Source organism: Chanos chanos, chromosome 6 (assembly GCF_902362185.1).
Source record: "Chanos chanos chromosome 6, fChaCha1.1, whole genome shotgun sequence".
NCBI lineage: Eukaryota > Metazoa > Chordata > Actinopteri > Gonorynchiformes > Chanidae > Chanos > Chanos chanos.
In genome coordinates, this window is record NC_044500.1 from 31,722,513 (window position 1) to 31,746,046 (window position 23,534).

At 40.9% G+C, this 23,534-nt stretch overlaps 1 protein-coding gene across 1 annotated transcript in view; it reads left to right on the plus strand.

Annotated features, from left to right (window-relative positions):
• dock3 (dedicator of cytokinesis 3) overlaps positions 1 to 23,534 on the plus strand; it is a 127,658-nt gene that overhangs the window by 85,899 nt on the left and 18,225 nt on the right. The window contains exons 10-25 of the mRNA XM_030778272.1: positions 3,433 to 3,514; positions 3,882 to 3,942; positions 4,421 to 4,568; positions 8,331 to 8,419; positions 10,323 to 10,448; positions 15,431 to 15,555; positions 15,700 to 15,862; positions 16,006 to 16,112; positions 16,579 to 16,750; positions 17,104 to 17,201; positions 17,349 to 17,432; positions 18,492 to 18,592; positions 18,863 to 18,944; positions 19,782 to 19,952; positions 21,743 to 21,832; positions 22,912 to 23,104. Of these exons, the coding sequence (XP_030634132.1) occupies positions 3,433 to 3,514; positions 3,882 to 3,942; positions 4,421 to 4,568; positions 8,331 to 8,419; positions 10,323 to 10,448; positions 15,431 to 15,555; positions 15,700 to 15,862; positions 16,006 to 16,112; positions 16,579 to 16,750; positions 17,104 to 17,201; positions 17,349 to 17,432; positions 18,492 to 18,592; positions 18,863 to 18,944; positions 19,782 to 19,952; positions 21,743 to 21,832; positions 22,912 to 23,104 (1,892 nt within the window). The remainder of the gene's footprint in view (positions 1 to 3,432; positions 3,515 to 3,881; positions 3,943 to 4,420; positions 4,569 to 8,330; positions 8,420 to 10,322; positions 10,449 to 15,430; positions 15,556 to 15,699; positions 15,863 to 16,005; positions 16,113 to 16,578; positions 16,751 to 17,103; positions 17,202 to 17,348; positions 17,433 to 18,491; positions 18,593 to 18,862; positions 18,945 to 19,781; positions 19,953 to 21,742; positions 21,833 to 22,911; positions 23,105 to 23,534) is intronic.

Here is a 23,534-nt window from a genome sequence, read left to right on the forward strand (position 1 = left end):
GTTGACCTAGAGTGGGCTGAGGGGTTAGCCCAAAATGAGTTTAAACCTATTCTGAATTCAACAGACAGACAAGACTTATTTTCATCCTGTGCTCCTGTGTTATTTGGGTTGTTATAGTAACCATGAAGGCTATGAGGAGTTTGCACAGATTCTGAGCGATGCAGTCAAACAGACACACACACACACACACACAAACATGCAAATCCAGCTGTAGAAGTAGGGTATTCTTCCTCAAGGGCAGACCAGAGGCAGTATCAGAGGTGAAGGGGAGCTGTTCTTCAGCACCTCATTTCTATGGTACACCAATACGTGAACTGTGCAAGCGTGTGTCAAGCATGCCTCTCTCAGACTCATGTCATACATACACGGCACAGCTCACTAAATACACTCCAAAATCCATCCCGCTGAGTCACGTTATGACACAGAATTACTATTTCGTCCTCCAAATTACATCCAAGAATCATCCCAGCAACTTTGATGCAACATTAATGGAACATCAGGGAAATGTTGCTCATATGCTGTACTTTCTTTAGTAGTAGAATATAGACAAAGCCTCTATGACTTAGTGCTCATATATTTCAATTTTATGAAAAGACCAGCGCTTGTAAAAGAATTTTAAAGCTGAAGTGTCTTGTCTTTGGCTGCCGTATGAACTCTCTCTAGCAACGCTCACTGGCTTATTCTGAGCTCAAAGTCATGCTAAACACGTTTGAATCTGATGGTCCTCCATTCCAAAACATGCTTTGCCTTGGTTCTCTTTGATTAGTTTGCGTGACACACGAGGTTTGTTCAGCTGTAGCCCGGTATTCATGCTGAAAGATATTGTCAATCTCTCAACTAGATTAACACACGGTGTTGTGGTTAAAGCCTGGACACTTTCACATTCTGTTTAACATTCTTGTTCGTCTCAGTGGAGGGGTGTCCCCTGTGCTTCTGTCTTTTCCTCTTAGCAAGATCATACATCAGCCCTGTGGTCTTTTGCTCTCTCCAAGCAGAGAACTCAGAATATCATTAGCATGCATACCTTGAGTAGCAGATCATTACACAATGGGGCTAGCGCTTTGAACAATGGCCCAAAAGGCTTTTTGAATGGAACAAAAAAAAAAGCCAGAGAGATGACAATTCTGTACTGATGTGGTGCAGTTTTAATGAGTAGCTGTCACCAAAGCAAGAAAAAAGTTTCAAGCACTGACATATTGAAGAATGTTGGGTTTTACTGCCAGCTGATCAGACGACTGAAAGACAGGTGATTGTTGAAACCCATTTGGCAGGAGCTTCAGTCATGAAGACATGCTCAGCTTGCTTATATTTCATGATGTTAAGACGATGCTCCCATGGAGGTAAGAAAAAGACATTGTCAACAAGGGTCATCTCTAATGGAAAGGATATGTTGTGATGTCTGTCAGTTGCTTTGAGATGCAAGTCAACAGAGATGGTGAATCAGTTCTTCATGGGCATCAGTTTGATCAAGAACAAACTGCCAAACACCTCACGTTGAGGGGCATAGTGTTTGGGTTGCATAAACCTTCCACTAAACCTGAAAATACATGTTTGCAAGTGAAGTCGTGCAGAGAAATCAGACAATGATCCATGAAGCAGTGAAGTGATTTGTCCTTCACAATGACCTCAAAAGACAGAAAAAAATGGATCTGTGGCAGAAACCTAACTGAAGCCTAAAAGCCTGGATGCTTGTTTTCTATACCGAGGTATTTTGGCAACTCTGTTACAGTGCGGGGAGCATTTTTCTACGATGGTGTAGTTCCGCTAAGAGTAATCAAAACTATTCAGAGCAATCACTTTTATCCTGTGGTAATGCATTTCCGAGCAGGACAGCCAACTATTCCTCCTGAATGACAGTGCCTGTATCCCCAGTGTGCAAGTACGCACCAGTGAATGGTTTGATAAGCATGAAGACAATGTATACTGTATGGTACAGCTGTACATGCTTGGAACATTCTGAACTAGCACCAGGGACAGCATATTCTGCCACAGCCGACAAAACACCAGAGCTGGAATTTCTTATTGAACGATGATGTAACATCAATTCAGTCCGGTTCCACATATTTATAGAGTCTATACCATCACACAGTAAGGCTTCTCTGGTGGACCATTGTGGTCCAACACCTTATTACGACACTCTGTGTTAATGTTTCCATTATTTTGACAGTTAACAGTACAATGAAGGCTAAGCTAAGGAGGGTGCTTCTTTTTCTGCGCATATGTAAGTGGCCATGCTGCATATCCCCAAACTAAGCCCCTGAAAAGACTCCTGTGCACATTTATTTATGAGAGAGAGAGAGACAGACAGACAGACAGACCGACTGACAGACAGACAGAGAGAGAGAGAGAGAGAGAAATTATTGTGCCTCACAAATGCAGCCGTCTATATCCAGGCTGCAAAATTGAGGATATTCAAGTGTTACAGAAGGCACAATGGCCAACAGCAGATGTAGCATAGCTGATAAGTTTGTGTTGAGAACCAGTGTAGCTGTAGCATTCACATGATTTCTCTGGGGTCTTCTCTCAGTCAGATGATCTTATTTTAGTCTATGCTAAAGTGGTCCGACTTGCAATTGTGTATGGGAGAGCACTGTTCTCAGCATTTGTGTATTTCTTTGCATGAACACAGGGATTAAGGATTTGAGCAGCCTGTCAAAAAAGATATTTAGAAAATAATAAACTTTGTCCCTGAAATCAGACCTTGATATTTGAAAATCAAGACCAGTTTCATCCATATTCTGTGAATTATTGGAATATTATCACTGTTCTCATGTTCTCTGCATATATCTGTGTTTTAGGATAATACTCTACAAACTATCCATGACAGCATATGCTGTATATTATATCGTATTCATAGACTTACTCTTGTCCCTACACTGCTGTGTTTCTCTGGTGCTGTGATTGGAGTAAAGTATTCAGCACTTTGCTTTATGGTATAGAATGCTCTGATCTATGGCATATGTGGGCCTTGGCTTCAGGTGCAGTGACTACAGTAAAGTGCTCTGCCCTGTTAGCGCCCTGCTGGCGCCCTTGATTCCATTAGAGCGGATTGCTGTAGACAGGAAGTGCACACCACGTCCCTCTGATCTGATTAGTGCTGCCCACTCGTCTATCATAGCCCCCTGCACCTCCCCAGGAGACAAGGAGACAACAGGGGACATTATTAAGCATCCTCTCTTCCTCCCCGTCTTTTTTCTTTTTTCCTTGAGAGAAAGCGGGAATTGATTTCACTTTTCCCCAGGGGGTTACTTTAATAGATGTTTTGCACTGAGAGGCTGATTTAAGGAACATCAGGAGTCACTGACTTGCTATTGGCTTTTACTGAAATGATAAAACAAAGACGTATGTCATTTTCCTCAATAAGAATACTAGGGTTGATTTGAAGTGTCGTGTTTAGATATGTATTTAATGTACTGTCATATATCATTTCAGTGAGAAGTTTATGGTGAGACTCAACAAGAACGGTGGGCCAAAGAATCCTGAAAAGGTTGACAGACTGTGTGCTCTCTTCACGGTAAACACTCACTATTAATAAACCAGTTGCTGTCCCTGAAAAAAGAAACTCTGTATAAAAAATAGCTAAATATGATAGCTGACATTTCACAAACCATATGTTTTTTCTCTTGAAGTGCTGTAAGTAGCAAAATGTTCCATTTAAGTATTCATCACACAGAGTAAGGTATTTTTATTACGCACATAATAAGGTATTTTATCATCTTTCACACAAGCTATGAATATTATTAGTACTTTATATATATATATATATATATATATATATATATATATATATATATATATATATATATATATGTACTATACTAAGTACTATATATATACATACACTTTTTTTCTGAATGAAGTTTTCTTGGTTCCTCTGACAGGATTTGAGCAATAAAGACATGAAGAGAGATCTGTACATTGTTTCCCATGTCATCAGGACTGGTGAGTTTCTTTGTGATGTTCCCCAGCCAATGTGACCCCAATGAGGCAAAACTAAAGCTACAGGCCTGTGTTTCTTCATCTAAGCCCAGTATGCCTCACTGTCAAATGTCCCTCAACTTCTCCTCCTGTGGCACTTGCATTTCAAGTGCTGTGTTATGTAACTGTGGGCATTGTGGGCTGTTCTCTGTTCCCTGTTGAGGAAAATAAAGAAATAAAAAAAGGATGAATGAGAGGGAGAGAGAGAAATAAAAGAAAAGGTTTGAATGAAGGAATTTCACAGCCTGCACATCATACTCAAATGGTTTCACAGTAATTTGTGTCTTTTTTTAAGCCTGGTCTTCTTAACCACTGTGGACTCCTATACATTATGAGAAGTGAGCTGTACAAACTTCTGAAGAAATGCATCAGTGTCACAGTTTGACTGAGAAATAAAGAATGAGAGAGAATGTGTGAGAGAAATTTCACTGTCTCCCTGCAGGTCGGATGCTGCTGAATGACTCGAAGAAAGGCCCGCCTCATGTGCAGTACAGACGGCCCTATGGATGTGCAGTCTTGGCCATGAGTGATGTTCTTCAGACCATCTCCGAGCTCAAAGAGGAAAAGGACTTTGTGCTCAAAGTTTACACGTACGTATTAGACCAGATATGGACTGTCTTCATGGAAATCTGGAAAGGAATGGTTGCATTGGTATCAGTGTGGTTGATCCAACACTCGCATACAAACTCACACAGATTATGTAGTGTTTATCAGTCTACTGTACACCATTATGTTTGAAGCAGAAATTCCACAATATATTATCCCCACCAATGTCTATGTTTTAACATCCCGTTGAGATTCAGATGAAATACGATAAAAGGACCCCTGAGCTCCAGCTTGTAGTGCAAAGATATGTCCTACATGTGGTTTTCATTGTTCAAATCTTTGTTGTACCTCTGTGTTCACCAAGCATGGCTGGTAGCTTGAGTGAACATAATTGGCTGTGCTCCCTTGGGCGGGTGTGTCAGCAAAGGTAATTCCCTTGCGTATAGGGGGGAGGCATTGTCAGTCAAGCTCCTGTGTAGTTGTGGGAAGACATCAAGCTCAGATTCAAAGGTGTTGTATTGTTGGATAGAGTCTTGAAATGAGACAAAAATGCAGTGGTTGATGGCCCATGTATTGGAGGAAGAGTGTGCCAAGCAGTCATTTAGTCTAGTCACTGTTATTTGAGATTCATTGGAATTGCATGTTTCAAATCAGAGTTAAAAGAACGGTGGTCATTGTTCTTGTTGCTATTCAGTAAACAAATACCAATGCTGTCTCTGCTTAGGCTAAATGTCACTTAGTTCAGACCCAGTTCTTTAATTAAACATGTGTGAATGATTACTCCCACTCTCCAGGCTACAGATTTCTGCAATTCTTTCCTTTATAAGGCTGACAGAGATTTTGTTTCCTCCAAGCAATGGACTTTCTTTACCTCTCTGTGCAGTCATGCAGAGAACTTCTGCTATTTTGTTGTCTTGGGAACCCATGGGACTGGTAAAGGGAAACAAGAAAGAAACAGGAGAGAGAGAGAGAGAGAGAGAGAGAGAGAGAGAGAGAGAGAGAAAGAGCTAGGATATTTGTGATACGTCAGCAATCACACTGACAGGTAATCATGTGAAGTCAAGCTTGGAGCTTGTGTGTTGCCGTGAGCATCAAACAGACCCGTAGCAATAGTCTGTAGGTTTTTTTTTTGTTGTTGTTGTTTTTTTTTTTGGTTTTCTGCTGTTGTGTCTCCTGGTAATTTACAGTGGCTATTAATATTAATTGGTAAACCGTACTCGAACTTCAGGCTATGAACCTCTTCAAAAGCCCTGCTGACTTACTCCTCTATTCTGATTTGATGGAAGTTGCATAGCACAACAAAGCTCAAGGATGTTTTTTTTTTTTTTTCCTGGATCATCCAGAATTCAGTGTAGATCTTATCATTCGGTAGCTTACACAGTCATCTAAATATAGCAGGTCACTGTATGCTTATGGGACAACAGGGCTAATTCACACCTTATGTTAAGGGTTGGCAAGGTTACGTCTTATTAGACACTTTGAGTGAAGTGGGAGTAGGAGATCATCTTTTTTTTGTCCTTTAGGGTATCTGGAGTGATGTGTAGTCCAGACTTCTTTTCATTAAGAGCATGATACCTCAGCTCATCTCTTATTGTAATTAATGCATACACACACTGGAATGCAGATGTTACATGGAAATGTAATATGACCTTAGTGCTACTCATAAGCAGTAACTCATGAGCATATGTGAATGATTATGCATTATGTAAGGACATGGTACTTAGGTAATAAGAATATAGTATTTAGTTCGTAGTTAAGACCCATAAATTGTTGGCTTATTACCAATCCCGACCCTTATATTCTTTAAAACGTCTTGTTTCTTTGACTGAAGTCTGGGTCTGAGGGTGTCGGAGAGCTCTGTGGTCGACACTGAGGATATGTGCCAGGCAACTTTTTGCATTTCTAGGCACTTTGGTTCAGTAGACAGAGTAAGTGATCTGTCCCAGTGTGTGCTCTGTGCTTCCTCCACAGAGAGAGAGCAGATCTCTATCAGTTGACTCCTATGACACAGAGGAAAAGACAGAAGAAATTAGATCCACCATAAAGGACCTCCCACAGGCCACACAGGAGCAGTGCACTGCCTTCCAAACTCAGTTAAACTACTGCATCATGTCTGCAGCTTCAGTTTTGACTTTGTCTCACACACAATTTCATATACATTACAGAGAGAAGGTGTTGTTCTTGTGTAGGTGCCGGAGAGCACAGACAGTATTGGTGTGACAGACTGAATGGTAACACTGCTCAGCTTCATTGCAAACAGGATAAGAAGCAAAGGGAAAATTGAAAGTGAATAAACATGACAGACAGCATCACAAACAACAGCAGTTTGATAGAGAGAGAGAGAGAGAGAGAGAGAGAGAGAGAGAGAGAGAGAGAAAGAGAAAGAGAGAGAGAGAGAGAGAGAGAGAGAGAGAGAGAGAGAGAGAGAGAAAATAAAGTCTATTAGTCATGTGAGGACATCTAGTGGAGGACTAGATAGAGTGGTCAGCTTGATGAATAACTTAACCAAGTTGACTCAGGCATCTCTCTGTATTCTCTGTATCTCTCTGTATCTGCATTCCAGTATTTCCTACGTCTTGTTTTCCTCTTGTAATCACAGGATACTCTCTGACATATCTACAAAGCTCTTCATTAATGCACTTTTTTTTCAAATATAGTTATGCATACTTAATAAGAGAACGTTATTATTTTTATTCTGTAATTCTCGTGGAATCTCTAGGATTTCATGTGTGTGTGTGTGTGTGTGTGTGTGTGTGTGTGTGTGCAAGTCAGTCTGTCTAGTCCCACTGAGTGACAGCCCATGCGGAAGTGTCCAGGGCCACGCCAGTGCCCTGCCAGCACAGAACAGTCACACTGACAGCTAGACAGATGGACTCATTGTGAGACCACACAAATCTTGAGCCCTGAGGAATAAGCTTGTGTTTCAGCTCCACCAGCACTACTCTCTAGCCCTAGAGGTCTCTCCACTGGTCTCGTGTTAGCCTCAGATCCACGGCTACATAAAAGAATCTACGTTCCTACAAGACATGAGAGAGACTCTTGCCCAGAGCTATCCTCCAGCACTGTGACTTGGCGCAAAGGCACAAACTAGATACTTCACAAGGTTCTTTTTGAATTAGCTCAGCTTTTTTTTTACTGTGTTAATGCAGCAGTTGAGTAGCTGTGATTGCCCACCACTGTGGGAAGTTAATGACAGCGCTGTCCACTTGGCTCTGCTTAGTACTGTTCATAAACAGACTTTATATGAAAGCTCCTATCTTTAAACCATGTCAGTGATACCATTTGACATAGCTGTGCTCCTCTCCATTCTCTCTCATTGTCCCAAATGAGCAGTTCTCTCTAGTGTAAGGGCTCTTTTGAAGGCTCTCACATATTCAGGCGTCCACCCCGTTTGCGGTTCATCTACTTCACATGTATCAGCTTTTTAAAAAGGAGGGTGAGAGAAGGACAGAGAAGAGGAAATTCTAAATGAACTTTTCCTGCATTTTTTGCTATAAATATGGAAATAGTCTGGTTTCTCAGAAGCACAGAGGTTGGCATGTTCATCATTAGTGTCAGAAAGCACCAAGGGTTCTCCAAACACACAACACACCTGACAGTCAGAACTTTGAGCAATTAAAATGTTCCTCGTTAAGAAGACAAGTCTATACTGATTTATTTCTTCCACTTTTTGTAAGAGTGGATTCTCATTGATGGGGATGGTCTTGAAAGTTGTGCTTAGTGGTACATGCCAGAAAACAACGATCTTACGGCAATGTACTCTACTTGTTTGTGATTGATTTTCTTTTCTTTTCTCTCTTTTCAAGCTGTAATAATGAGAGTGAGTGGTATCAGGTCCACGAGAACATCATTCGGAAGTCCAGCACCAAATACACTGCCCCCAGCACCAACTATGGTATGTTATTCACCCTTTGTCACTCAAAAACGCCCAGACTGTTTGAAAGCTCAGGTTATTTCATACAGAACCTCACTCTAGTCCAGAGAATACATCAAGGAAGTTGATTGGACTTGATGTAGTAGCTCATTAAACATGAACTAAAATGACATCACCTTACCTTGGATGACAGTTGGCGATTTACAAGTTGGTACAAAGTGGTTCAAGAACAACTCATGTACTTGTTGTTCTCTCTCTCCCTTCTTTTCTGTTCTCATAATTTTTATTCACTCTCTAAAAGTGTCAGTGCAGGGCCAGAGTGGCCATTATATTAGTATGTTAGCGATGGGATATGTCAGTGTTTTCAGACTGAGGTTGAAGGCTTTTGTCTTCGTGTTGTGTGACATTAACAGTGTGAAGTTAACTTTTATCTGACCATGTCTACCTGAACATTCATCATATACTGATATGGTGGAGAGGCACTAATATTTTGATGACTTTTTTGTTAGAATGTGTCATCATTTGATGTTGCACATCCACACTATTCACTGGGCTGCTATTTCTACTTTACTCAGTTCTAATGCTTATTTTCAGCTTGATCCCTCAATTGTCATTTTGTTGATAAAACGTCACAAAACAGCATGAAAAAAGTTATAAATGATTAAGACTAGGGGTTTAAGAAGGTTTAGGGGTAGTAAATTAACTTTTTGCGTAGTAATTTTAGTGACAATTCATATGATTATGAAACAAACTTATGCGTGGGATCAGTATTTGACCTTTTAATGAGAATAATCTTTAACATATTGAAAGACAGCGATCACCACTCCTTTCAAACCTGAATATGTGTGTTATTGTGTGTCTGAAATAAAATGTGTTCAGTAGTTAGCCGTTTCTTGTGAAAAAGCTGCTTTCTTGCTTTAGGTACATCTGTACATCAGTAATTTTTCGACTCCTCAGTTACAAAAAAAGCATGTACAGGAGTGTGATTTCGGTCCCAGAATTAGATTCTCCTTGTGTGATGTCATTATCCAAAAATACCAACCGTATACAGTAAAAACTTAAAAATAGTTTCTGTCCTCAAATTGAACCCAGAGGAACTCATTGTTAGCCATCTTGTCTCGGTTTACCAGTAGGCTCCTCCAGAGTAGACAACATGTGGAGTCTCTTCACATCACTATGAAGCTGAGGGTCATGTGTGCGGACTGAATCTAAACTCTGTGAAAAGACAGCTTGATGCACGGGGGGTTAACTGAGTTCACTCACAGATTGGAATCGGAGGAAGTTCTCCATTGGGAACATGCAAAATGGATGAAATTTAAAACCTCTGCTGGCAGATTAGCTCGAGATATTGGGCTGGTTTTAAATGATTGAATACAGGGCAAAAATGCTTTCTGTAAATGAACAACACCTTCATCCTCTGGAGATGGGCACTGATCTCAGTTTTGCCTCTAGCCCATGGGAAAGAATGAGCTTTCCTTTCTGCAGTCTGATGGGCTTAGATTCGATCAGCATCTTTAAAGAAATCAGTTTCACTGAGCACCCATGTTTAAAAATCAAAATTTGAAATGGGTCCTCTCCTTGTTTCACTCTGATGTCTTGATTTAGACTGTAAACCTGGCAGCTGTAGAGTGGGCAGGCTATGAGTACAATATATTATAAATACATTTATCATAATTATAAAATTAGCCTCTTCTAGATGGCTCATTTATCCCACAAAAAATCTCACATGCCTCTTGAGGTGTACTTTTTAAATCTGTTACAAGTGGTATAATTGTGTTTTGATTCATATTTGAGGAAGTATGGACTTTCATCCACAGTGTCTTTAAAAATGAAATTGCAGGCAATGTTTTTTGATTTAGATAGATGAGATTAATATTACCACTCTCGTTTGGTTCTGACTCGCCCTCTTCTGTTTGCACACCAGGTTTGATTATTTCCCTTCAGCTACTGAGAGGAGAGATGGAACAGATCCGCAGAGAAAACCCTATGATCTTCAATCGGGGTGTGGCCATCACACGCAAATTAGGTTTTCCTGATGTCATTATGCCAGGTGGGTAGTGACTCCATGTATGACTAATTGTCCCTCATTATAAGAGATGTAACCCACAAGATCTTGATTCATTTTTACACAGAGTGCATTGCCATCATGATCATTCAGACGTGACTGCGGCATCACAACTGATTTAACTATATATCTTTAAATTTGTAATGTACTTGCTCTGGAAACCAAGTGTTTAGAAACCACATCCAGATCACTCTAACACATAGGTACATAAATGATTTAATTAGCTGCAGATGACAGCTGTTGCACGCAGGGATCCTGTTTCAGCCCCACTTTCTATCTCACAACTGCTGCAATTTAGTTAATGCTACTGACGTCAAAGTTACCGTATGATCGTATGAGTCTGCACGCAAGGCACTGTGAAGACATTCACATATTATAGCTGCAGTCTATAAATAAAAAGCTCAAAGCTATAAGCCTAATATTGATTGCTCTTGCACACTAAACTCATGTCTGTGTGTGAACCCTCTTTGTGTCCGGGCTGTTGTGTGGTTAGAGCTGCTCTCAGGACACACCTAGATGTTAGAATGAAGCAGCGTGATTCCAGTGACTCAGCAAAGGGTCCCGGGGGGAGATGAAGCGGTTTTTAATGACGCCGAGGTTATTTATGTCACCGTGTGTACTTCAGGAGCCCTGAGTCACACCCTTTAGAGAAGCACAGAACACACACAACTCTTCTACATTTCATGTTCTGGCAGTCACTCTTAACACTGTGCTCAGTGGAGCAAACATACTCTTTCTTCTCCTCTTCCCTCTCTCTGGGAGAGAAGTCTTGTAGCTGAAGCAGTCAGTTTTCTATACCTTGATAAAGTCTGTGTTTTCTAGATTGATGATGGGAGAGGCAAGACTGTACTCTGTTTCAATCAGTATTCCGTTCAGAACCCCCCTGTTTTGTTTGAGCTCTTCTCTCATTTTCTGTGGCTAGCTCGGTGCCGATTCTCTCTGAATTTTTGGTCCCTGGTTTTATAATGGCTAAAGAGATATTTTTATCCCCTTCATATAGAGCTGGCTGAGCTGGTTCAATTTTAATCACAAGCAGGACTATGCTGTTTATATTCAGCATTTTCAAAAGCCAATAAGTCAATAAGTTGTAGAAGACAGCGAGGCTATGTGGTTGTTCTGTATGCATTTCCTATTGGAGCTTATCAGAGCCTGAAATAGTCTGTGTAATGTTCTTTCAAATTCAAGAAACAATTTAGTATCCTGATCAGATTGAACCTGGCAGATCAGATACATTGTAGTCCCAGACTGTTGTCCTGTTTTGTACCCCTAAAACAAAGCTTGTCAAACAATATTAAGCTGTAAGGCTCCAATTAGAAAGGAGCTTTTCCACTTAGGTAATCATGAAATGTTAATGCGCCTTGAGAACAAGTTTGTTCTAAGTTATCTGCACTGTTTTGGGAAGCTTCTGACTTCTGAATACCACAAAAAAGATATCAAGCCTTGTCTGAAAAATAAGCTGGGAAGAACAGTTTAGTTTGCTATAACATTAAGATGACGGTAGAGAGTGAATGTGGTTCTTGCTCCTCCAAAGTCAATGATGTCTGTCTTTCTCTCCCTGATTCTTTCTGGGTCTGTTGTCCATCGGTGTCCATAGAGATGAAGATAGCTGATTGTAAGTTAAATGTGTGTGCCTGGCTCTGAAGTGTGGTCTGTTGCTTCCTCTTGCTGTATAAACTTGTGCTTCAGTATCTAATCCCATGCAATAACACTGTTTCCATAGCTAACCCCAGGCCTTAACCACTGACTCATATTGAGGTTACTGGAGATGGCTTGTCAGCAGTAGCAACTGGTTGAGATTCAATGCTTTTGATTTGCACTTAATCTGCATGGTTTTATTTTAGTTGTTACGGGTACACAGAAACTTTTGGTCTTAGTGTTTATCAGCTACTTTTAAAGCTCCCCAGAATTCCCTGACCTACGTGAGTCATGGACAGTGCTACGGAGGGTGAAGCTTGTTAATGATCTCCAGTCTGCTTAGTTTCCAGTATGAATCACTTGTGTAGGGATTTGTAGTGATTTCTCTCTAACTAAGGGGGGGGGGGGGGCACAGGATTGAGCTTTGTCATCTTATTAATAACACACTACTGAGTTTAAACAAGCTCTAACACACCAACCCTAACACCTCGTTTGCTTTTGCAATCAACCCCCCCCCCCTTTTTTTTTTCCTCCTTTGACATGCCTGTGTTTTCATAACTGTTAGGTTATGTGGATATAAATACATGCGAATGGTTTCTGAGTGAGGATATGGTCGGAAACAAAGCTCCTGAACAGAGGGCTTTAGATGGATTTGATAGACTCGGGTGGAGATGGTCCAGTAGAGACAGAGGCCATAAAACAGAGAGCAGCAGTCCATTACAGAGACATTCAGAACAGGACACAATCCAATGCTACACCATCACACGGGCTGAGCCAGCCTGCTGGTGCCAGATAACATTTTTATCAGCGCTTGGGGATGGAGGGACACTGTCAGTGAAGCAGACAAATGGATGTAGGTTTATGTAGCTTACCTCATCTGTCCCATGTTTCTACAACAAGCGCTGAGTACGTATGTTTGATTGCGTTTACCTCATGGCTTAGAACATCTTGTTTAAAACAGCATAACCCTGTGATTTAAACAGCTTGACACTTGCCACACGTGTCAAAACCAGTCATTGCAAACACTATGCTGTTGAGTCCCTTGCATGAATAAATAAATAAATAAATAAATAAATAAATAAATAAATAAAATCAAAAGGGAAAAAACAGTGAAATTGTTTTTTTGTTTTTATTTATTTATTTATTTATTTATTTATTTATTATTTTGTGGTTTAGACAAGCTCTGATTATGTGGCGTTGTTACAGCAATTTTAGAGGGAGTTAAAATGGTTTGTGTTTTTTGTTTGGTTGATTTTTAATGTCTGTTCTGCAACCATTTCAGTCGTGACTTGTTTTATTTATTTATTTGTTTATTTATTTATTGAATATGTTTGGATGCCATGTGTATACTCATGGAAACACTTATGAACCCTTCTACTTAGAATCTGCGGATTTTTAGCAGAATAGGAGAGATCAGCTAAATCAAAACTGCTTGAGGCAAAAACAGGGAGTCTCAGCCATCCAATACCCATGGCTTTTGATGCACAGCATGGATGTCTTATTGAGTTTGCAATGTGGGGAGGCTTTTTTGGTAATATATCCTCCTCTGTGTAGAATATATTCATTATCTCTGATGAAATATTTAAAGAACGAAATCCTCCAGGGAAGTTTCTGATATCTCATTACCAGGGAAACGGAATCAAACAAAAGGCAGGACTCCACAGCACGTAGGCTTTCATGGCCAACTTTACTGCCGCTGTTTTCAACCGCATGCTCAAGGTTCTCTCTGTTTTCAACACATATCTGAATGTGCAAATGTTCTTTGTTCCCCAATACCGCCTCGGCTGTAATTGAGGAAAATCAAATTAAGCGCTGTTGCTCCTTTTGCCAAAGGCCAAAGCAAATATTGTTTCAGAGCACATGTTGGGGTCATATTTTGTGGGCAGAGGTCATCCATTTGGAAAAGATGAATAATGTAAAAAAAAATCATTTTGTATTCTTGGAGGTTGATGCGTGCGTCATGTTGTTTCCACAGAGGCGCCAAACTAACATGAAAAGGAGGACATCTAAAATACTTTTATGCAAACTTAAGGTCAAGTTCCCTATGGGTAAAAGACAAGGCCTAAGGACGAGAGATAATTCAGTGGCTAAATAATACAGAACAGATAAACTAAAGGTTTACCTAATTGATCCAAACCACTAATGTGGTCATGAATTGATCAGAAAAGGATACCAATGTTATGTCATTGGTGAACAGGGATGCATTGTTGCTATGTAACAACGATACTTCTACATCCAATAGGCAGTCTTTGCCAATAATATGTATCCTTCACAAACAATCCAGACTTGTTCAGTGATTCAAAACAGGAACTCTCTAGAAACAAACTTATTTCCAAAGGGCTCAATTATCTGCCCTGAACAGAATGCTGTTAAAATGTTAGTATAAATGAGTTTCGTTATTATGACAAAGGTGTGGGAGAGTAATCACAGCTGTTGCCGTCTCTCATTTGAAGCTGATAATCTCGGTGTACTCCAGTGCCTTCACAGACATGTCCTCTGAACGGAGAGTACCCCGGTGAGAGGTGGAGCACAAAGCAGGCTCTCATCTGGACATACCATCACTCTTCAGCCCTCATATAGTGGCAGGAGTGGGCAGGTTGCCAGGAACCAGAGTGTTTAGTTTGGAGGCTGGTTGAGGGCTGGCTCTGCAGTAGGAAGAGAAGAGAAAGGGTGAGAAGTAGAGAGAAATCCACTGAAATGCCTGCCGTCCTGACCTTTGTGGCTAATTAGTTGAGCTCCAGCGTATTTGAATGATTCAATAATTCATGTGCAAAATGCTGTGTTAAATAAAACTGGCATTCCACCTATAGGTACATAGCAACTACCTCTCATAACAACAATCTCTCTCTCTCTCTCTCTCTCTCTCTCTCTCTCTCTCTTTCCTTCTCTCTCTCTTTCTCTCTCTCTCTCTCTCTCTCTCTCTCTGTGTCTCTCTCTCTCTCTCTCTCTCTCTCCCCTTCTCTCTCTCTCTCTCTCTCTCTCTCTCTCTTTCTCTCTCACTCTCATTCTCTCTCTCCATGAGAGGTTTAGATAACTTGGGAGGCTCACTGGAATCTGTGCTATCAATCTTTCCCCCCAGAAACGGCACCATTAGCTGAACTGAGCTAATGTAACCAACCTTTAATGGGACCATGCTGCCTGTTCATTACATGCTGCTGTGGGAGGGCAGATTTGCCCAGAGTGTTTAATGCAGTAGAGTTTGTCAACAGAAAGAGATGGATGAATAACCATTTTACAGAAGAGGTGCATTAAAACCTCTGCGAAACAAGATATAAGAGAAGACTGTGGTTATGCATTTATGAAACTAGCTTGTGGCCTCGTTCATGTTTTAGGTGATATACGGAATGACCTGTACCTCACACTGGAAAGAGGAGACTTTGAAAGAGGAGGAAAAAGTGTCCAGAAAAATATCGAAATTACCATGTATGTGATATACGCTGATGGAGAAATTCTCAAAGTAAGTATCATCATCTTCCTCCCGTCTTTATTCTTGAAAAGCATCCTTACCACAGACATTTATAGCCTGTGTATTTAATAAATGAATTGGTTTTTTGGGTGATGTTGATGTGAAACTGTCTTTCTCTTCATATTCCTGTCACAGGACTGTATCAGTCTTGGCTCTGGAGAGCCTAACATCAGCGAGTATCGTTCTTTTGTGCTCTACCACAACAACAGCCCACGCTGGAGTGAAGTCATAAAGCTGCCCATACCTATCGACCGATTCCGTGGCTCACACCTGCGCTTTGAGTTTAGACACTGCTCGAGTGAGGAGTTTTACCTTTCTGCTTCATGTGTTCTGCTATGACCCTGTTTTACGCTGTTTTTTTATAGTTTTTCCCCATTGTACTTAGAAGTAGACTTACGTGACACTATTGCCTAGCAACATCTGTTTTCTCTGTCTTTACAGCGAAAGACAAAGGAGAAAAGAAGCTGTTTGGCTTTGCTTTCACTCCTCTAATGAGAGAGGATGGAACGACTCTGTCAGATGAGAGCCATGAACTCTACGTTTACAAGGTCAGGACAATCTCTGACACTCTGTTTTGTCTCGGAGACCTGCTAAACACAGCTCCTGTGTCCTTCTTTATTGTGAATTACCAGAGGTTTGCAGGCTTTAACCTCAAATGTAATGATTCACTTTCAATCTGCCCCTGAATAAACCACTTAGCCCTGAGGTTGCTCTAGAGGCTTTTGACTTTTGGCATAAAAATGAATAAAATGTAAGTCCTTCTGGATAAGCACGTCAGCTAAATGAACAAATATAAAAACATGCATAACATTATAAAAACAATGAATAAATGATTGTCACTTAAATAGGATTAGCTGTAACAGAACCTGACTGTAACAGTGCTTGTAACAGGCTGATACTTTTGCAAGTGGTATTTTAAACACTGTTAGGTCATTTGGTAAACCTTGAGCATTGACCGTTGAGATTCGCTCACTGGTTTGTGTTGCATCGTTTCCTGCCCTGTGTGTCTCCTAGTGCGACGAGAACACAACCTTCAGTAACCATGCGTTGTACCTGGGCCTGCCCTGCTGCAAAGATGACTTTAACGGCTGCCCTAACATCCCGTCCAGTCTCATCTTCCAACGCAGCCCCAAGGAGAACCTCTGGCTCTCCACCCAGCTCTCCTCTACTAAACTCACACAGAACGGTAGACATTAATCAGTTATTGCATGTGTATTATAATTGTCATTACACATTAGCATGTATTAATAATATACTTTATCATACCCTCAGAATCTCCTCTCAGGTCTCCTACACCAGTATCATTCAGAATGGCAATGAATAACACACTTATCAATTAGTTTAATTACATGTTTATCACCCATGTTATAACACAGAATGGGAGAGAAAAGTGCAAGCTGCCTTTGTGTGCAGACAACTGATGGCAATCTGATTAGTTACCACTATTACAAGACTACTACTGCTACAGCTACTGACAGTGTAGGTGGATGGTGAAGCAGATGCTACATATGTTGTAACAAACCCCTTTATTATTGTCAGTGGACCTGTTAGCCCTGCTGAAGTGGAAGGCCCATCCAGAGCGCGTGATGGACATCCTTGGTAGACTGCGTCATGTCAGTGGAGAGGAGATAGTGAAGGTGAGGGTGGCTTCGCTCTAAATATGATCTTTAGATTAAAAATATTCTCATTTCACAGCAGGGTTAGCTCAGTGTGAGACAGTAAATAATAAATATAGATAACAGTTTCTTTATTCATACTGTTATTTACTTTAATCTTTTTTATAGTTTCTTCAAGATATCCTTGACACGCTGTTTTCCATTCTGGATGACAACACTGACAAATACGGCCCTTTGGTGTTCCAGTCTCTGGTGAGAATTGGCTCAGATAAGACCATTATCAGACCAGAATACATCAAATTATTCTGCACTCTCATAAAAAAGCAGAGATGAAAGATGCTTGAAGCATTTGAACTGACACTGTGCAAACATAATTGTGAGTCGTGTGTGTGTGTGTGTGTGTGTGTGTGTAACATGTGGGCATGTGTGCAAATATATGTGACTGATATGTTTTTGCTGCATTGCCCTTGCTGTGTGATTGAAAATGGTGTGTGTGTGTGTGTGTGTGTGCGTGCGTGCTTGCGTGTGTATGTGTGTGCGTGTGTGTATGTGTGTGTGGTGAAGAATGGGAGGTCTCAGCTGGCCTAGAGCCAATACTTATTAGGAGTTCACAGCTGTCTGCTATTCCTATCCTGTGGAAGTATTTGGCTCATCAGAGCTCTGGAAAAAAAAAAAAGTCAAAGAGATACCTGCTCCCTCCCAAAAGCTTATCTGTCATGTTCCTGTGATGAGGAAGCCTTCCAAGCAACATTCTCATGGTTTTATTACGTCCTGTGAAAAGCAATTTGTAAAACTGACAACTGCAGTCAAATATATCTGCTGTTTGAATAGGTAAAGTGAAGCATTTTTGAAAAGATGTGTTTTAAAAACAGCTTTTGTATGTAGAAAATGTGTGAAAGCATCGTGCTTCTCTTAAATATTCATATTGGTAGCATTTTTAGTGCAATTTCACTGACTGCCACTTAAAACTGAGCAGTTACCCATTTTTTCCATTAACACTGACATCTGCCAATCTGCATTCTGAAATTAGAAAGTAAATTGCATAACAATCTTCAATTACTTTTATTTAGCAGTAAGAAAATGAAACCCACAGATAGAAAATGATTAATAAAAATCACACCCAGCGCAAATTCACCATCTGCGTCTCCTGAAACCCACAAACTGTAGACGTTAGGTTGATAAGGAGAGAAAGAGATCTATGAGGCATGATAGCTCTTTTGGCCTCAATCAGAGCTCTGTTCCCGATGGCCGGTTTGTGCCTGACTAACTGACCCTTGACTGGACTCTGTGTCCGCTTCTCTCTCCCTACAGGTGTTCATCATTAATCTGCTCCGTGACAGCAAATACTATCATTTCCGGCCAGTGATGGACACATACATTCAGAAGCACTTTGCCGGAGCGTTGGCTTACAAGTAAGATCTCTTGACTCTGTGGATGTTGAAACAAACGAAAAGAAATATTTTGGAAGTTGACTTTGAAGTGGGTTGAAGAGAGATCATTGGAATATTACATGCCTGTGATATGTGAGATCAAAAACCTTCCTGCTCATTTGGTCTGACAGTTGCATGAAATCAATTCATTCATCCCTTTTTTCCACTTCATAATGATTATGTAGGTAATAAGATGTTGTGTTTTCTCTCCGGATTTAAGGTGATTGCCCTGTGTTTTGATTCTGTTTGCAGAGAGCTGATCCGTTGTCTGAAATGGTACATGGATCGTTCGGCAGAGGCTGTCCGACAGGACCACATTCAGGAGGCAATGAGGGTAAGATGCCAGTCAGGTAGTGAGGGCTTCAAAATGAACATTTCATCTGACCTTCCCTCTCTATTCTTTCTTATGTCTTCTTTAAGGGAAAATTTATGAACGTACAGAATAAATCTCATCATTTAGAGTCCTTTTACATGACTTGTAGAACAAGATATTTATGAACAAGATATGGATGCTCAATGGAAGGAAAGATGTTGAATAAGACAAACATTGGTGCTAATAAAAAATTCATAAATGCATTTTTGAGACTGCTTAGTGCTTCAGTCAAATGAAATATTCAGAAGACTTGGTCATTGTCGAACAGTAATTTGGTTTAGATAATGCCTTTGGTTCAGAGAAAACCTTCAGGTTTTACAAAATGCGTCAGTATAGTTGGAGGTTTCTTTGGAGAATCTCTACTGGTGCTTTCCAATGGTTTGGAAAAGCATTTGGTTCCACATCCAGTCATGCTGTCTGAACAGGGAGTAATTCACATTCTGCCCCCGAATTACTGATATGGCCAGTGAGATCAAGTGAGAGTAACTGAACGTTCTGGGCATAAAGCTGAGATCAGACGTGGTTCAGTTATGGCAGCTATTGAACTGATTGATGAAGTTCTTTTGGAAAGCTGAGAAAGGTGATTGAAAATTTTCTCATGGGTGATGCAGTTTGATATGAAACAAATCCACTTAGTATGACATTTCTTTTTTTTTTTTTCAAAATGGGACATTATCAAAAGATTAGCACCCTTTAATCTACTGTTCAATTAATCTATTAATCTACTCCTCGGTGAAATACTATATAAAACGGCTTTAGGAAAGACAAAAATAAACCCTCTCCTTCTCTCCTGGGCAGGCGTTGGAGTACCTGTTCAAGTTTATTGTGCAGTCACGAATTCTGTATTCAAGAGCGACCTGTGGCATGGAGGAGGAACAGTTTCGGACCAGCATCCAGGAGCTATTCCAGTCCATCCGTTTCGTACTCAGCCTGGACAGTCGCAGCTCCGAGACCCTTATCTTCACGCAGGTCAGTGGTCGCTGCTTTCCTACACGGAGCTTCACGCCTTGGGTCTCTTTACTTGATCTTTCACTCAGGCTGACACCAATAATTTTCCTGAATTATCCTGCGGCGAGGGTTCAGGCGGTCACATGCGTGAATACTGCCAAATAACAGATGTGTATGATTTGCGCGGGTACATTTTGAAGAATCGGTGTGTGGTAATGCTTGGTTATGACTGACATTGCTATAATGATAAGAGGTTATTATTCGTATGATTACAGTGATGGACTGTACAGATAAGAAACTTACCAGGGCACAAAAAATGTTCTCAAAGGGCATAGTGAGGATGTGCAGAAATATTTGCACATCTTAAAATAGGCATCAAAACTGAACCACTCCAGAGTTCCTCTGAATCTCACTGTATATAAGATACTGCAGGAGAGAAATGGGTTCTCACTAATCCAGTCCTCATCTGTCGCATTCTGGGATAAGATGGAGGCTGTCTTTGGCTGAAATGTGCTTCTCCATAAGCGTTTATTCGTTGTGGCAGCTTCTGTTTTCAGGCTATTACAACGACCAGCAATGTCCAGATTACTGGAGTTAGACCACTATGTCAAAATGCTGTCAAAATGTCAAAAAATGCAACACAACTCATGTAACCTGGACTGCAGAATTAAAATGTCCTCCAAAGACAATAAGTAAGAGATAGATTTATTTCCCTCCATCAGTTCTGTATTGACATGAGGCTCAGAGAAAATCTGTCAAATTTTGGTAGCCGTTTCATATAGCAGTTGTTTTTGACCTTTGGATCAGAGCTGTTTCCCGTTGGGCCGTGTTCATTTGGTCTCCGGACAGATTGACTGGTCTGTCTTGATCTGCCTTTTAGCGTGTGTGTTTGCCTAAACTGCTCAGACAGTGCAATCTCAAAAAAGTCCTCCTCAGTCTGCTTCATTCAGAGTGAATCTGAATGTGATTCCAAAAAGCTTGAGGGATTTCCCACTCACTGACGGCGTGTGTCTGAGAGGAAGCCTGAAAAATTCAGGTTCACACAGCTGATTTATGGGAATGATTCATTCAGCGCTGGAGCTGGAGGGTACAAATGTCCAATCTGTTCTAAAAAGAAAAAAAAAACAAAAACAAAAACAAAAAAATTCTTCCATTTCGAGCTAACAAACAACACTGCCATTTCTGCTTCTGAAAAGACAGTAATACTGCGGAGACGTTATTTCACAATGTAGGGGTAAATATATGTGATTACATAAATGGTGTATTTAATTAGCTTTTTTGCAATAACAGTAGAACAGAGAAAATTGGAATTCTGCAACTATAATGATACATAAACCTACACATCTGTGGTGGAACATGGTCGGTATTTGTGCTAATGAAACCTTGTCTCATTTTGCGTCTATGCAAAGTCCTCATTAACTTTGTCTTCTCCTCTTTAGCAGGCTCCTTCAGTCTTTTCATTAGTCTCTTCCATACTTTCAATAATGTGTCACTTGTTTATTTTCTCAGCAGGATAAACTCCTTATGGACCCATTCCTCTATAGCGGTTGCGTTTTGTGCTTTCATCCCATTTAAAACATGGCTCCCAGGATATCTTCTCATTAGCTCATGTGAAGCTACGGTCTTTGTGTGAAAACGTCTGTCGCGTAAATATTTTTTGCTTTATGTCTTGTGCCGTCTTAATCCATTTTTGGTTTTTCTTTTTTTTTTTTTTTTTCTTGATTTGCCCCTTCTTTTGGCCTTTGCCTTGTGACCTCCTTACCTCCTTGCCCTGGTTCTTGCCCACCCCCTCCGCCGCCCCCCTCACACAGGGCCCTCAGCCTGCCCCCGGAGCACCCGCAGGTCTTGCCAGCTGTATGCAGCCCTGGAGCTCGAGCGCTCCTCGGCCGTCTCCTCTCTCCGTAAGTAAATGCGTGTCTGGCTGTGTTACACCTCCAGTAATACAGCACGCATACCCCCCCCCCCCCCCCCCCCCCCCCCCCCCCGCCCCCAACTTCCACACACATTTCTAAGACCCCTCCTCCTCCTCCATGCCACCTTCATCTCACAACACCCTGAAAACACCTCTGCTCAACTGTAAACTACCGACCAATGGACAGCAACTCTCCCAGCACCAAACGTTTGTGAGGGGGGTGGGAGGGGTTGATTTTTTTTTTTATTTTTGCGGGTGGGGGAGGATTGATTTGTTCGTTTCTTTCTTTGTTTTGATATTGTCTTTAACCTCAGGTCAATCTTTTCCCCTCACTATCATGTTTTCCCCTGGTTCATCTTCCCCACTCTCACTGCATCTCCTCTGATGGCGTGCTTGGGGAGCAACCCCTCTCTACCAGGAATGGATCTGCTCAGTGGACTGTTGGGCCAGTAGACGGGTGTAGTCCCTGGATGCAAATGAAAAAAAAACAAAACAAAAAAACAAAAACAACAGCTTTAGCTAGTGATGAAACAAATGAGTCGTGTCAAAATGTTCATTTCCTCATGAAATCCACTTTTAGCTTGATGAAATTGAATAATGAATGATATGTAAATATCATCTGTCAAATTCGGGCCGTTTAGATCATAAATCTTCAAGTTATCTTCCATCAATTTTTTGAATCCAAAATAAAAAAAAATATATTTTTGTTGATGCTCAAAAACCATTTGGAGATGTGTGTCCTGCACAGTGGTCCCTGTGCAGAGACAAAACACTTCCCATTTGTCATAAAATGTATTACTTGTCAGCTGAAGATGTTCACACAGATATTACAAGCTCATTGTTCTGAAGTACAGGATCAGTGTTATGCTAATTATCTCTAATATGCTAATACTGTCCTTTGCTCTGTGGACTATGCAAATCTGCTCTTTGCCTGACAGTCCCTCCACAGTTTGAGTGGTTCACTGTGGAGTATAGTATGATCGCCACTGCATCCCACTCTATACAGTCATCTCTCTTTCTCTCTCTCCTTCTCTCTCTCTTTCTCTCTCTCTCTGTCTCTCTCTCTAGGCTGCACTGCTCAATTCTTTCCCTGCCATCTTTGATGAGCTGCTTCAGATGTTTACGGTGCAGGAGGTGGCTGAGTTTGTGAGGGGTACTCTGGGTAGCATGCCCAGTACTGTCCACATAGGCCAGTCTATGGATGTAGTCAAACTGCAGTCCATTGCCCGCACAGTGGATAGCAGGTTATTTTCTTTCCCAGGTATGTGCTCTCTCTCTCTCTCTCTCTCTCTCTCTCTCTCTTTGTCTTTGGGTGTGTGTGTGTGTGTGTGTGTGTGTGTGTGTGTTTAAAAAAACAAACAAACCAAAAGGCAAAAACAAAAAACAAACAAACAAACAAAAAAAAAGATTTTCCCAAAACCCCATTCGCTGTTTGTTCAAATTTGCTCTTCATACAGTACATGCAAAAACAGAGTAAAATAATCACCAGATCATTACTTATTAAAACATTCACAAGTCTGGTTCTTCTCACGTATTTTGGTATTTAGATATGTGAAATGGAAATTCAAGCAGTAGTGTACTGCAGTATCATAATATGCACCCATTGCTATTTACAATTTGATAATACATTATAAGTAGCTGCCCAGACAGTGTTCCTCTATGACTGATTGAACCCTTGCCTCATTACGCTG